A 15,686-nucleotide genomic window follows, 5' to 3' on the forward strand; every position below is an offset into this window, starting at 1 on the left:
TGGTGGTCCCTAGGTTTCCTGAATTTTTCTTCGGGGATTAAAACGTACTACAAGTACCTACAAATATCCTAAAAAACCCAAAATCAATGTCAGGACCTCTTTTTGGCCAACTCCGGTGATGGCGTCGCTGCCCATAATGGTGATTTGCCTTAGGTCGGCTGTTTTCGGCCAGTTTTCCATCAATCCCTGCGAGAAAATATGTTAAGAGGCCTTGGTTGACCGGAAAAAAATAAAAAATCGAAACTCACTGGCGGCGAGGTTCTCCGGTGTGGCGTCTCCACCGGCTCACTTTTGCGGTTGGGTGTTTTGCTTCGGTTAACCTATAGAGAAGGAAACGATAGTTATAATGGTGAAAGAATTATGCAGAACGGGAATCGGGAAGGGCCTTATCAGAGGCATTTTTTGAAATTTCCCGCAGCAATGCTGCAAAGCTTTTCCCGCAGTTTTCGGTCGATCTGCCGGTCTTTTTGCTCCGATTCAGCTATGAGAATGTTTAAAATTGAATTTCGAGCAAAGAGAGAAATATTTGCCTCTTTTGGCGGTCGAAAGTGGCTTCGGCGCGGCGGCGGGTGGCGGTGGCTCTCTTTCCCGGCAGTTGGGTCTTCTTCTCCGGTGAGGGTATCTGGCGGCTAGGGTTAAGGTTTGGTGTGAATAGGGTTATTTATATCATTTTTCTTTTAATATGGGCCATCCATCCTGTTTGATCTGGATCATTCGATTCTGATTAAATAGGGAGTGAATATGGACCGTTTATTGCGATCTGATCTAGACTGTCCGATCGCATTTAAATAAGAAGTGAATCTGAACCGTTGATCACGTTTAAATCTGACTGTCTGATCGCGTTTGGGGAGGGAACGCATCCGAGCCATCTATGTGCGCGGGAGCGAATCTGGGTTGTCCGATCACGGACATGCGGATCATCCGCGTGACACCACGTCAGTATCCCTTATCACACGGTGGGTTCTGCTTTGTCGGGGTTGATGACTGGGCGTTCTACGTGACACATCTTTTTTAAATTGTATTTTGATCCCTAATTTCTAATTTTTCTTTCAAAAGTACCATCGGAACCCAAATTTTCACCCATTTTTCCTAAAATTATTTTCAATTTCATCCTCCACCTATATTTTTTTTTATTTTTACATTAAAAATAAAAAATTATATTTATAAATTAATTTAAATTACATTAAAATTAATTTGAGTATTACATAGACCATCCACATTCAAATAAGTTTCTTCAGACTATGTCTTAAAGACTAGATACGTGAAGAAACATTGAGCCATGTCTCAAATGTTCAGCATATAAATCATAAAACTTTCAAAATTTCATAAAACTAACTATATCAAACAGATCATATGCAGACAGGGATATTCTAGTATCTTCACAATCCTAGACGAATCTCATGTTGGCAAAAGGAATCTCACAAAGACATTCACGCAAATCACCATTTATTTTGATCTAGCCAAAAGAAAGCAAATCCATTGCAATCAAGAAAAAAGAGACCAAGTGCCCTCACTGGGACAAGAATATTTGCAGAGAGAAATAAAGGACGCAACACTCCTTAAGGTCATTTTTCTTAAATAATGAAACATAAATGACATAGAAACAAAGTACATAGAAAGTAATAGCTAATTGCTTCAAAATAGTAAATGCAAACATATTTCCTCACGCCTTTTCATTACCATTTGGTCATAACAAGCCCTGGGATATAAGAACAAATACTAAACAGGTCTAGTAGCAATATCAAGACCAGTTAAATGATAAAATAGAGAAGTTGTAATGCCCGGAAAGAGGGAAAAAAAAAAGAAGTGCCACGTCAGCAGACCCAGTCAGCAGTCCTGGTCAACCAGGACCTGCCACGTGGCAAGACCACGTCGATCGAAGACGGGCCACGTTGGCGATCCGCGTGCGCGCGATTGGACGACCCAGATCAATCGCGCGCACGGACGACCCAGATTTAATCGCACGGACGGCCCAAATTTAATCAAAAACGGACGGCTCAGATTAAATCAAAATGGACGGCTAAGATCAAAAGGCAAAAGGGTATAAATAGAACCCCCACACCAGACCACAAAAACCCTAGCCGCCTGCCCTCACCGGAGAAGACGAACCAGAGCCGGCCGCCGCCGCTCGCCGCCGCACCGGGGAAATTTCCGACCGCCGATCGAGGTAAATTTCACACCCCTGACTCGTTTTTCCACGTTGATTCCCCCTGTGGTCAAATCGGAGCCAAAATCCCGGCCAAACGGTCGGAAAATACGGCCGAAAGCCAGCGCCGCCGCCGCGCCCCTCCTCGGGTTTTGCCTCCGATGAGGCCTTTCCCGGCCTCCTTTTGATGCAATTTTTATATCACCGTGATCACCATTCTTTTCTCTACAGGTTGACTAGAGCCGAATCACCAAAAGACAAACCTCGTCGGAGAGCTGCCGCACCCGAGAGCACCGCCGCCGGTAAGCTTCGGTTTTCCGTAATTTTTCGGCCCCCCGAGGGCCGTAGGGTTGTTTATTCACAGAAACCAATGCGAGTGTGGCCGAATTCGGCCGAAAACGGCCAACCCGAGGCGAATCGCCGCCGCTTGCGGCGGCGCCGTCGCCGGAGCACGGCGAAGCCGCCGTGCTGGAGTTTCGATATTGGCCGAAAGGGGCCCTGGGCCTAATTTGGGATTTTTTGGAACACATGCAGGTACCGTTAGTGCGTTTCAGCTTCCCGGGAGAAATTCAGGAAAAATTGGGGATAGCCTGTAGGCGCACTGTGAAGCCGTGTTCGGACCCCTAAACGAGTAAGGACCCCTCACCCTATTTCCTATTACGGTGTTAAAGTTCAAAAATGATAAAACGGTATTTCTTGAACCATCGAATGTGTAAAATTGCTTAAGGTCGCTAATGGAGCCCGAGTCTAGTGTGTTGTTGGTTAACTGTGATTTGGCATGTTTTACAGTTTTAAATGCAGTATGAGATTTGATGTTTCCACTTTATAGTTTCGTGTGTATATTTTACTGTTTATTTGATTATGGGTTGAATGACTGATATACCGATACTGTATGTTGTCTGTTTGGTATAAATTGCTGTTTGCTTGTTTCAATGTGAATTGACGATGCTGATTGAGGAAAAGGAAAATGAAAGATTGTGTTGATTGATAATTGTGTAATGTGCTCAGCCTGACTAGATATCCTGGGAGATGGTGGACGGACCGGGTCCGTAGGGGACCCTACCGGGATTGTGGTCTCTCATACCGGACGGGGTATGGAGATTTTATGTGTTTTGGCGCCCATACCGGACGGGGTATGGGGACGACCCTGAAATCTGATTACAAGTATTAAGGGTAACTAGTAGGCTGATGAATGAGAAAAAGTGATTGTGTAATGATTGAATTGCAAAAACGTGATGAGTATTATGTTGCATAGTTTACATGATTTCATAATAATGATAATACTATTGCTTTCGTATATTATTTTATGAATTTCACCGAGGTAAGTGAATGGTAAAAAGTTTTGTTACTGATGAATGAATTTATTGTAAATTATGTTCCATTGGTCTTTTTGTGTTTTCTACCCACCTTTACCTCCGTGACGGTGAGATATCGTGATGTCCTTACTGGGCTAGTGTAGCTCATTCCTTATTTAATCATTTCAGATCAGGAAAACATTGTTCCCGAGCCCGTTCCGCAAGAAGACGACGAAGGGGACGCCTAAAGACTCCAAAGTCATATTCATAGCTTTACTTTCGAATTTCTCTTTTAGTTAGGTTGATCTTTTATATTTTGAGCACGTTTTTCTGGTTTCAGTGTAAGAGATGTTAATCAAATTTTGACTTCGCTTCCGCATTTGATATTTTTAATATACATTTCATTCCAATTTTCCGGGGCCGTTTCAGAAGTCCATTAACCACCACATAAATTAGTTCAATTGTTATTTAATCTTTTGAGAGTCCTTGAAAGACACTAAACAGCAAGCAAGAAAGAAGAAAGAGACTAGAGTTTAAATAATACTCTCTCGGACTTTAACCAAGAAATTGATTTGCAAAAATTTGCACATAAAGCCAGAATCATATCAAGACTTGTTCAAGCGTTCTTAAGGCAGAATAAAGCATTCTAAACATTCTCAAGAAAAATCCTAATATGCTTTATAATAATCCCATTCCAGATAATCATACCAACAAAGGTTCAAGGAAGTGAGTATATAGAAAGAAACAAAAATTGTGATTATGAACATAGAAACTGATTAACCAATAACCTAAAGAACAAAGTGTTGTCATTCACAATTCAAAACAATATTTGACATAAATCCATAAGAGAAATTCATGCATACCACTAACAAATTACAGTCTCTTTCTTTCTTTATTAGCTTGTTCTGCAATTTTTCTAGTCATCCTTTCTTGATTAGAACCTAAAAGAAACTAAGAAAACTCCAAATTCTAAAAAATAGAGAAGATCTAGAATAAGAATAGCCCTCTTTTCTGCACACTTCTTCCAAAGAAACCCTCTCAAGAAAAATCCTAATATGCTTTTTAATAATCCTATTCTAGATAATCATACCAATGAAGGTTCAAGGAAGTGAGTAAGTAGAATGAATAAAATATTGTGATTATGAGCATGGAAACCGATTAACCAACAACTTAAAGAACAAAGTGTTGTCATTCATAATTCAAAGCAACATTCGACATAAATCCATAAGTGAATTAATGCATACCTCTTACAAATTACAGTTTCTTTCTTTCTTTACTAGCTTGTTCTGCAATTTTCTTAGTCTTCCTTCTCTGATTAGAACAAAAAAAAAATCAAGAAAACCCCAAATCCCAAAAATAGAGAAGATCGAGAATAAGAATAGGCCTCTTCTTCCAAAGAAACCCCGTAGAACTCCCTTTATCTGCTTTCTGATTCCTTAAGAATGCTCTTTGGATCAGGCACAAATTAGATATTTAAAGGAATGAGCTAACGGCTTGCACGAGCTAAATTAATTATTGGGCCGAGTTAAGTGCAAGAATGGGTCGGGTTGCATTAGATGTGGGTTTTAATGTAATGGAATTGAAGCCTATGGGCTTAATGGAATAGTTTTAATCGAGTAATCATACTCAATATCCGTACCTTAATTTAAATAGAGAATTTCTTCTAAATTTTCAGTTCATTATATAATTGGTCTATTTTTTATTTTTGAGTTTGGCCAAGCTATTATAAATTTAAAAAAAAAAATTATATGTACATTATATTTATAAAATTCTTGTTTTTACTTACCTTAGAGATTATATGAATAATATATAAGATTATTAAAATATGAGTTTATATAGAACTTCATATAAAATTGAAATTTCCCATGTGTGTAATTTATTTGTTAATTTGATTTACATTTCTTTAATTAACTATAAGTAGATTTATAAATATATTCCTTATTATTTGTGAATTTGCTTGACTATAACATTGGTTTAAGTAAAAATATATGTAGAAACTATTACGATGATTAAAAAAATTAAACTTAAATAAAATTTCACGTTTAATTAAAGCAATACACTTTAAATTAATTATGAATTTTTATTATAAATGAATTCAACAGAAAACTTTCATATTTACTGTCAGTATAATTATATATATTAAATTCGTAAAATACATTATTTACTTTGACTAATATTGACGGCTTGACCTCCACCTAAGCTTTCCTCCATAGAATTACAGCTCTTTCTTCCTCCACCAACCTTCAATCCCAACTCCAAAACCCTAGAAACCCTCTTTCTCTCTATCGTTAAACTCAACCAGAGAAACCAAAATGGTTACTCCTCCTCCGTTTTCGTCTTCCATTAAACTCAACCTTAACATCACAATTCCCTTACCCAGTTCAGAACAATATGAACACCCTTATGAGCAAATCTCTTCCTTTTCAAGTCTGTAAAAATAAATTCTTACTTTTTCTAAGTCTTTACGCAGAGAGCAAGAATGAATACGTTATTGGATATATGCCAAATTTACACCTTTGAACGGGAAAGGAAGCTTTACTTGATTCAATTAAACAACTTTGGTAATTAGACTAATAAATTTAGTATTAATTGAATTTTGAGTTTTTGGAAGTCATTATCAATCCAAATGTTTTTGTAATATAAAAATTAAGGATAAAAGTTAGGTATAATCTAACCCAAATTTATTATTACAACTTTCTAAATTGATAAAACAGTAATAATCAATGATCATCCTTTACCAGTTTATTCATGTCTTCTGATGAAGCAAAGATAATCTTCCATTTTCCTTCTCCATCCTCTCTCTCATCCCCAAAGCAGCATTCAAGAACTCATCCATGGCTTTTACGGAGGAACCCTTGAACCCTTCGTCATCTTCGTTGGCTTTTCTAGTAGTCTCTTTAACCTCTCCGGCTCTCCTTCTCATTTCCTTCCCTTTCCCCGTCATCTGGTTCATCACCGTCTCAATCTTCGCCGCCATAGCTTCATGCCTAACCTCACTCGTCTTCCCTCTCGCCAACTCAACACAAACCCCAATTTCATCTTCCAAAATCTTCACATTATAAAACTGTTCAGCAGCCATAGGCCAACCCAGTATGGGGACGCCATGGCTGAGAGCCTCCAGCACAGAGTTCCACCCGCAATGACTCAGAAACGCACCCACTGATTTATGAGACAGAATATCAACCTGGGGTGCCCATTTTTTAATCAGTAACCCGATTTTTGACTCACTGACTCGCTCTTCAAATCCTTCAGGCAACCATTTTTTGGCGTCGAACTCTGAGTTTATGTCAAATCCCACCGGAGGCCGAACAACCCAGACGAAGTTCTTGCCGGCGGACTCCAGCGCCATGGCCAGCTCCAACATCTGCTGCGCTGAAATGGTGTTTTGCGACCCAAATGACACGTACAGAACTGAGTTATCTGGTTTACTGTCGAGCCATTTTTTCAAGAGCTCCGTCGTGATTCCGGCTTGTTTCATTCCCGCTCGAGCAGATCTCTCAGCTGTTAAAAGAACTGGACCAATAGGCCAAACAGGGTATTTAAACTTTCTTCTGAAATAATTCAATCCAATCAAATCAAGTTCCTCGACCGTGTTAAACAAAATCCCATCGGCCTCCCCCAACATGTGAAACACTCTCTGGATAAATCTCGAAAATTGGTCTTTACCATCGGCGGCTCTGATATGTTCTGCAAGCTGCGTTACATGAAACTTTGAAGCTTCTGGGAAATCCGGCAAGGTGAAATACTCGTCGGGTTCGGAGCTCCGGTGAGGCAAGTTTAGACAGATTGAGTAGTAACAAGCGAACCCAAAGCTAGAAGAGCCAGAAAACGTCACATGGAACACACCGAATTCACGGGCCACCTCTGCGCACCATGGGAAGAAAAAGTCGGAGACGATACAGAGCGGTTTCCGGCCATTCTGGTCACGGATAAGGTTGGATAGAAAGTGATTGAAGGAGGGTTTGAGAGATAAAGTAGCTTCGAGGAAGAGAAGGATGAGGTCGTAGGGAAGAGAGTCTGTGTTCTCGGCGTTGGGAGGGAGGCCGTAGTCGGTGACGCCATTGAAGGGGATCTCGAGGAGGTGGATGTCGGAGTCGGGGGGAATGGAGGAGCTGAGTTTTCTGATATTGAGAGGAGTGTTGACGAAGAAGATGGTGCAGTTTGTTGTTTGGTGGAGTTTTTGGGCTAAAGCTAAGAAAGGAATGAGATGGCCTTGTGCCATGAATGGAAACAAGACGATGCTGTCCTTGCTCCGTGCCATGAGATCGATCTTGAGGAAGAAGATGAGGAGGAAGATAAATTATCTCATTTTTCACTGTTCTTTGGAGTGATTGGCTGATGCTCGTTAAGTGAATTCATATAAACAATATTCCAATTCATGATTTTATAATTATTCACTTAAAGAATGATTAAATTTAAAATTATTGATCTCAATTGATGACCCAATAGGAAGTCGTTTTGAAAAAATAAAAATGTTGGTAAGTTTATTTAATTAGATATGGGAGATCATCATTTGGGTTTCAATCATAGAGGTCAAAACCAAAAGATGTTTGAATAAATGTACTAAAAGATGATATGTGTGTGTGTATATTATATTGAGTCGGTTGATTTTATGGGCCTAATGGGTTACCATGTTTGTCTGGATCCTTACTCTCGTTGTAGTCAATTTTGTAGACCCATTGGCAGGAGGATTGGTCTAAATTTTTGGGTGGTGTTTGATTATTACCCATCATTGGACTTGTCAATCCCACAAGATTCATGGCTTGTTCTACGCCAAATCTCAAAAGTTTTCAAGTTTGTAACTAACAAACTTATGGTTTAATCTAAACCATCATATTTCTACTGTTGAATTAATATTTTTATCCTAACAATCAAATTGATAAAATAAGAATAATAAGAGTAAAAAAACTCATTTCTCAAACGCATAAAATTTGGTGATTATAAAATTTATATGATCGAATTAATCATCACTATAATTCAGTGATATGAAAAATATATATATATTTTTTTTGGAGTTTAATTAGTAAATCAAACGACAGACTTGTACCTACAGAGAACCTTACACCTTAAAACCCTATCCTGAACATAAAACCCTGGCATCACCATGATCTTTACCCGGTTCGGACAGTGTGATCTTTGCCGATCAACAAACATATCCTCCATATAATTTTGATCAAAGCTTCTATTCTCTTCTACCCTCAAAATCCCCAAAGGCGGATTGAAAGAAAATGCTAGCAAATGAAGCAACCAGATACATTTTGCAGCCACAAAAAATGCCTGAAGCAGAAGCTCAGGCCATGGCCTTGTCCAGTTCAATGTTGTGATTATCAAACTCATTTTCTGATCACAGAACTTACTGAATTCTTCACTGTAATACTTTGTCCCCTTCCTCAACACTTCGTTCCAGCTCAGATTTCTCAGAGCAACGAATGAAGAAAACTGTGCTTGGCGATCTTGTTCAGGATCAAGAAGCTTTGGTGAGCCATTTTTCTGAAACACTGGATTCTCAAAGTCTTGGTAGAGTGACTGGTTTATGATTGCTTCTAAATGGTACAGCACTGCTTTTGAGTACCTGAAATTTAATGAAAGTTTATGAGACTGCAGGATCAAATTCAGGTTATCCATTAGACTTTTGTCTGTCTCTTCAATCTGTCCGATAAGGGTTTTGCAGAATTGCTTCACTGACAATCTTGCTTCTGATACAATCTGCAAGAAACCTTCCACCATTACCTCCTCACTAACTGGCATCAAGTTTTCCCCATTCCCATCAATGGATTTCCCTTTCTTGGGAAAAGTTCCTAGCTTTTCTTGAACATTGGAGTCCTTGCTTGCTTGCCTTAAAGCCCTCTTCAGCTCTTCACAGTATCTTTCTAAGTACTCAAGCTTCTGCTTTAGCTCCCCTAATGAGTTTTTCATCTCTGCAACTTCCATTAAAGCTGCTTCTTTGTTCTCATTTGCTTCTAACAATTCCCTCCTCAATGTCTCAATTGACATCATTCCAAATTCCTTGTGGGAAACCTCCTCAGATTCTGTCCGGGTAGGCGAATTCTGATCATTCTTGTGCTTCTTCTTTAGCCGCGGAAACAACCAAGACATAACTCCCTTGTTCTTTGGCTGTGGATGGAGGGACGAGTGAGAGTCCGTCAATGGCATAACAATGTTTGAATTCTTGTTGATGCTCGTAACCTTCTCGGGTTCGGATGCTACGATTGCAGGCTTATATGATGCCTGTTTGAAGTCTCCTAAACCATTTCTTCTTCTTGACTTGTAGTATTCTGTGACAGGTGATGTTTGGAGGACTGTAATTTGGTTTGCAGATGAGCCAGCGACTGATTTTTGATCATCAGTGGTATAATTGTGGGATTCCAGAGCAGCAAAACCGGGAGAAAATATTTTCCTGGAAACTGGATTTTCCTTCTTGTGATCTGATAAGGCAGTTTCATTCCCACTTCCTCCTTCAAATCCATATTCATCCCAGCTTTCTGATAATGTTCTATTCCTTGTTGTGGTTTGCTGATAACCCGGTAAGGATTCGTCTTCGTAACTCTGTAAGTACTTCCAAAAAGTTAATAAATCTTTTCTTCAACATAAAAACCCAGAAACTATGTTTGAGAATCTCACTTGAATATGAACAAACCTTTTGATTTTGATCAAAAATAAGACATACCCAGTTCATGAAAGTTGAAGGAATTAATTAATGTACCATGAAACTGAAAAAGAGCTTATCTAAGTAGTGAGAGAAACAGTAAAGTTCTGATTTTGATTAATGAATTGTATTAAACATAATCAAAGTTCTGATATAGTACTATTTTTAAAAAAAGCATTCTACAAGGTTTAAACCGTGTAGAGAAAACTAACATGGTATCTGTGTAAAAACACACAATGTAGATGATTACCATAAACAATCAAGAAAATAAAGCCTAAATGTCTCACCCATGATTAACTTAGAAACTCATATTCCAGGTAGAATGTTTTTAAAACCTAAATATACTACAGTAAATTATCAACTGAAAGAAAAAAAAAAAAAATCAAAACATGAGACCCCCAGAGAAATGTAAACTCACAGGAGTGAAAACAGGATAATCTTGCGCAGATAACTGAGAAACAGGGCGTGAAACAGGTGAAGAAGATGGGTATCTTAGATTTGCAGGGCTCGTCCCTTGTATAAGAGCTGCATGAAGAGCTCGAAGCTCCACTGCTTTGGCAATGGCGGCCTGTATCTCCTTCCTACTCACTTCATTATTGCTGGTATCGCCGTGAATGTTATTCTCTTCGGTGCTGCTATTGCCGTTGCTCTGAAAGATTTGAGAGACAACAGTGCCGGCCGCCATGACCGGGAAGATAGAGAAGAAGAAGAAACAGAGCAGCACAAACAAAACTAGAGAATAAAACGAAGTGCTGATGAAATTTCAATCAGAAAAGGGGAAAAAAAAAAAAAGGAACGGAGAAGATTAGCAGATGGGTATCTAACGGTTGGATTTCCAACGCAGAGTTGAAGATTATAGATATCTCGTGCAGAATCTTGGAGGACCAGAAGCTAGAGAGAGAAAAAGAAAACAGAGAGGGAGAAATGAATGTTTGTCTGTTTTCTCAGAATGGTTGAGAGAATGAGAACATGTGAAGCAGAGAAATTAAAGAAAAGAACCGGACAGAGAGGGAGAAGAGTAGTTTTTTTTTTTTTTTTTAACTCAGTATATAAAAAATAAAATAAATTTAATTCAATTTAATTAATTTATTGATTTACCATAATACCCTCAATTTCCCAAAAGAAAGCACAACAATTTTCTCAACACCCAAACAGGGTGTTAAGTGGTATACCATGATTGCTTTCGGTACACTATGCCACCACCACTATTATGCCAAAAAGATTTGGTATTATTTTTTGACTTTTTATATATATATATATATAAAATAATAATAATTATGTTATAATACTTATCTAATCTAATCATACAAGTGGGTTGTATGTTTGGATCAAGATTTTTGCTGGGTCATGCTTTTTATATATATATATATATATATATATTATATGTATATATTATGCAATTTTAACTCATAGTTGGTTGCTTCATATTTTTTTCTTGGTTTAGGTTTGGAACTTTGACATAATCTATCAAAATACAATCACTTATGTTATAGCTTACTCTTTTTGTAACGAATATCTCACTGAATTACTTGTAAAATAATTATTTAATTATCAATATATATATATATATATATAAACACTATCATACAACTTCCATGTGTTTTAGAGAGTGGAGCTCCCATTACCTTATCATTCAAAAAAAACAGGGAGAGAAAACAAGGATAAGATATTTGACACAGACAAGCCTTTTCATTGAGTAGTTCGAAGAAAGGTGAGGAAACAATCAAAGTGTTGAAGTGGAAATCAATTGCATTTGGAATAATCTTTTCTTTCATACATACATATATATATATATATATTATATGGGGGGGTATATACACAAGTATAAACAGTATCCTGCTGATATCAAAATTACCCATAAACGAAATTATTGATTTAACCATTTTAAAAGATATTTTTTTTGAAGTATGGATTAGGGCAATTTTGTCAAGTGAAAATTCTGAATTGTCCAAAGAAACAGAGGTGCGGGTGGGGGGAGGGGGAGGGGGAGGGGGGACGGAGACATCCGACACCTTCAATACTCTCATCGTCTTCTCTCTTTCAAATTTAAAGAATGAATCTAAGTGAGGCAAAATGCCGCAGTGGGGACCTAAAAAAAAAGGGGGAAGAGTCCCTTCGCTAATTCTTAAACTTACAAGAATGCCCATTAAATTAATGACATATTCAACATTTAGTTACAAAATTAAACAATCGTAATGGAATTCCAAGTATGATTAGTGGGATTTTTTTTTTTAACCTTCCAAGCTAACCAAACCCACAAAAAAAGCAAAAGCTTGGTTTGTCAAACCCCCCCACATGCAAAAAGTGCTTAGCCAATTCAAATCACACGAGATTTGCACTAAACTAATGTTTTAACCAATAGATTATTCGAGGGTGATTCACCAAAAACATTTTCTAATCTTAAATATAATTATAAAATTATCATTGTATTTTATTTTATTATCAAAAAATACACTTTATCTCAACTTTAACAACGTAGTCATATACCCATCTTAGTAAAGTTATCAATTTTATATTTATTTTTAAAACATTAATATTAGTAGTTAAAAAGAGTTACTTTTGTAATAAAATAAAATATAATGATAATTTCTTAATTACATATAATTTTACTGTTAAAGATAATTAGAAATTAATGAAGGATTAGGTGAGATTTAGCAAGTAAGATATGGAGCCAAAGGGTTAGGTTTTGTGTTAACGACTTCAATTTTTAATTCCATTACATGTCTGGTTTGGTTAAATAAGGAGACAGCATTTAATTTTCAAATGTAAAAATTAAAAATGGGTCCATTTGTTTTCTGTATATATACATAAGAGTATTGCTTTGTTGAGGTAAAGATAAATACGAGGTCGTTTTCATTACGAGCTGAGAAGAAACAATGGGAGATGGGTTTTTGGTGTCTTTTCCCCCGTACACGAGGGAATAAAACAGTAAATAGCAAATGCATACAGTTCATATACATATATATATATATAGATATCTGCATACTATTTATATGGGTTTATATAATTAAAACCAGAAAATCCGAAATAAAATCATTTCAGTACTTGGGTAGTACAATGTCGAGTTTATTTCAAGTATTCTATTCCAATTTTTTTATAATCCCAACAAGTTGAAAAGCAGAAGAAGATGTTTATGCATGCTCTTGGTGAGTTTCCTCCTCGTATAGTGGTTTGGTTTTGTCGTAATTGATTGTATGTTGGTAAAAAGTAGATTCTACCTCAGACTGCGTACTACGAAAACTCTGCCTCCTTCAACTCGGCGTTATGATAATTGTAAAGAAGGGTTTCTCATATTCTTATATGCTATAAATCTATATATATATATATATATTTGCATAAAGGGTGTGTACGTACGTGCAATAGAAAAATATATATTCTAACAATTACTTACATGTACTTGAGATATGTCAAATGTATTTACTTTTCACAGTTTCAACAATTTTAGCTGAGCAAATAATTGAACCACATTAATGACATTTGTCTCAAAGTGAAACTATATATATATATATATATATATATGCATAGAAATTAAACACCCACATAAGAAAAATTATTGCTAATCACAAAAACCAATAATTGCTAGCTTTATTAACATATATATATACATATTCTGTTTGTTATGTTGCAGAGATTAACAGGCTATTTTTGGTAAATAAATCCAAGTGCATAGACGTCTAAATGAAATGGAAAAAAAAAAAAAAAAAGAAAAAAAAAACTTGATGGGACTAAAATTTCCAAACTGTACAAAATTCTGAAGAACCTTCACATGCTTTTGTTATATGCTGGACAGGACAAAATTAATTTGGTGAGTGGACTCACCGATAAGAGACAGTGTGATTTTCTTGAGGGATTGTAATTAACATATTTAGAGTTTCGCGAATGTATTAATTTATATATTATTTTATCGGTGGATATAATTGGGATTTATTTATTTATTTTTTAATTTAATAAATGTAAGTATTTGGATAAACAAAGAAGTAAATGACACTTGGACAAGAATGTGCGGTTAGGTCATTCGTGTTGAATTTTGCTTCTCCTGCTCTATTTGACTGGTCAAATAATTAAATTTAAAACCCATTTTAATTATGTAGCTTCAAATTTCTTTTTATGCTGTCTAATATTGAGATGTTAAATATGTACTCGGGCCTTGGGCCCACTGTGGGTTCGGATAATGGGCCTAGTTTAAAGGCCCACTACAATTCGCAAAAAAGGCGCCGGCACGGAAACTGAATTATTAAAACTGCTGGATTCTACACGGATCGTGATCCTCTCCTCCCCGTGAAACAATATAGACCGTCGATCACTTGTAAATCTACGGCTGTGAAAGTTCGGAAAAAGCCAGAACAAAAGTTTACCCGCCTGAACGCAGAATTTTCGTTGGACAATTCGGTCGAGCACGAGGATCGTTGATATAACAATTCATATCGGTCGTCGATATGATGGACAATCAACGGTGAAGATTTAATATCTCAAAGAAACCCTCCAAATTGACGCGGAAGTTTTAAAATCCAGCCTCTGTATATAATCCCGAACAATCCGGCTTTCCTCATCGCTCCAAAAATTAGTAGTAGCTGATCCTTCTCATTTTCTCAAGAAACAAACAGTTTGTAGTCGCCTTCATTTTTTTTTTTTTTTTTTTTATTGTTCTTTCAAAATGGCTCGCACCAAGCAGACCGCTAGGAAGTCCACCGGAGGCAAGGCGCCGAGGAAGCAACTAGCGACAAAGGCTGCCCGTAAGTCAGCTCCCGCCACTGGAGGAGTGAAGAAGCCCCACCGTTTTAGGCCAGGAACCGTGGCCTTGAGAGAGATCAGAAAGTACCAGAAGAGCACAGAGCTTCTGATCAGGAAGTTGCCGTTCCAGAGGTTGGTGAGGGAAATCGCTCAGGATTTCAAGACGGATCTGAGGTTCCAGAGCAGCGCTGTCGCGGCTCTTCAGGAAGCCGCAGAGGCTTACCTTGTCGGACTCTTTGAGGATACTAACCTCTGCGCCATTCACGCCAAGAGAGTAACTATAATGCCCAAGGATATTCAGCTTGCTAGAAGGATCAGAGGAGAGAGGGCTTAAGTTTTTTATGTATGTCTTGATTTTCTCGACCACGCTTGTTTGGTGGGTGTAATGGAAATGTAAACCATTTGAAATGTGATGAATGCAAATTATAATAATTTTTAAAATCTATAAATAATGTAAGGAGTTTAAGAAAAAACCAAATATGTGAAATGAGTGGAAGATGTTCTCCCGCCCGAGTGGAAGAGTCTGGTTGGCTGCTCTTATTTCCATGAAATCTTAAATCAACGACGTAAGGCATTCAAAAATCACAGGAAAACTTCAAAATCCTCGCTGAAACTTATAACACACCAGCGATCTAGTCGAAGTTTTCATTTTTCTTTCTCATTTTGGACTTGGTCGTTTGTTTTTTTTCTTGAACTAACGGAAACGGCTCGTACGAAGCAGACCGCTAGGAAGTCTACCGGAGGCAGGGCACCTGGTGACGAAAGCTGCTCGTAAATCGTTCCAGCCACCGGATGAGTGAAGAAGACTCACGGTTTCAGGCCAGGGACCGTGGCGTTGAGGGAGATAAGAAAGTATCAGAAGAGCACT

At 37.5% G+C, this 15,686-nt stretch overlaps 3 protein-coding genes across 3 annotated transcripts; 1 reads left to right on the forward strand and 2 right to left on the reverse strand.

The window, feature by feature from the left end:
- Positions 1 to 6,006: 6,006 nt before the first annotated feature.
- On the reverse strand, positions 6,007 to 7,811 carry LOC110811917 (UDP-glycosyltransferase 92A1). Its single transcript, XM_022038548.2, has one exon. It carries the CDS (start codon positions 7,700 to 7,702, stop codon positions 6,188 to 6,190), a length of 1,515 nt encoding a protein of 504 aa, XP_021894240.1. The 5' UTR covers positions 7,703 to 7,811; the 3' UTR covers positions 6,007 to 6,187.
- Positions 7,812 to 8,401: 590 nt separating this feature from the next.
- On the reverse strand, positions 8,402 to 11,084 carry LOC110811922 (DNA double-strand break repair RAD50 ATPase). The gene is made up of 2 exons (XM_022038553.2): positions 10,506 to 11,084; positions 8,402 to 9,987 (listed from the first exon to the last, which is right to left on the reverse strand). The coding sequence occupies exons 1-2, from the start codon at positions 10,770 to 10,772 to the stop codon at positions 8,470 to 8,472; spliced, it is 1,785 nt and encodes a 594-aa protein (XP_021894245.1). The 5' UTR covers positions 10,773 to 11,084; the 3' UTR covers positions 8,402 to 8,469.
- Positions 11,085 to 14,606: 3,522 nt separating this feature from the next.
- Positions 14,607 to 15,270, forward strand: LOC110811858 (histone H3.2). Its single transcript, XM_022038462.2, has one exon. The coding sequence runs from the start codon at positions 14,742 to 14,744 to the stop codon at positions 15,150 to 15,152; it is 411 nt and encodes a 136-aa protein (XP_021894154.1). The 5' UTR covers positions 14,607 to 14,741; the 3' UTR covers positions 15,153 to 15,270.
- The last annotated feature ends 416 nt before the right edge of the window (positions 15,271 to 15,686 follow it).

The sequence above is a fragment of the Carica papaya genome, chromosome 3, assembly GCF_054855325.1.
Source record: "Carica papaya isolate Zhongbai chromosome 3, ASM5485532v1, whole genome shotgun sequence".
NCBI lineage: Eukaryota > Viridiplantae > Streptophyta > Magnoliopsida > Brassicales > Caricaceae > Carica > Carica papaya.

What these genes read in the sequence shown, in the direction of transcription:
- LOC110811917 (XM_022038548.2), bottom strand. Translation starts at nt 7,702, where the DNA reads ATGGCACGGAGCAAGGACAGCATCGTCTTGTTTCCATTCATGGCACAA.
- LOC110811922 (XM_022038553.2), bottom strand. Translation starts at nt 10,772, where the DNA reads ATGGCGGCCGGCACTGTTGTCTCTCAAATCTTTCAGAGCAACGGCAAT. An exon ending in ATTATCCTGTTTTCACTCCT is followed by an intron (nt 9,988 to 10,505) that starts GTGAGTTTACAT and finishes AAGTACTTACAG; the next exon opens with AGTTACGAAGACGAATCCTT.
- LOC110811858 (XM_022038462.2), top strand. Translation starts at nt 14,742, where the DNA reads ATGGCTCGCACCAAGCAGACCGCTAGGAAGTCCACCGGAGGCAAGGCG.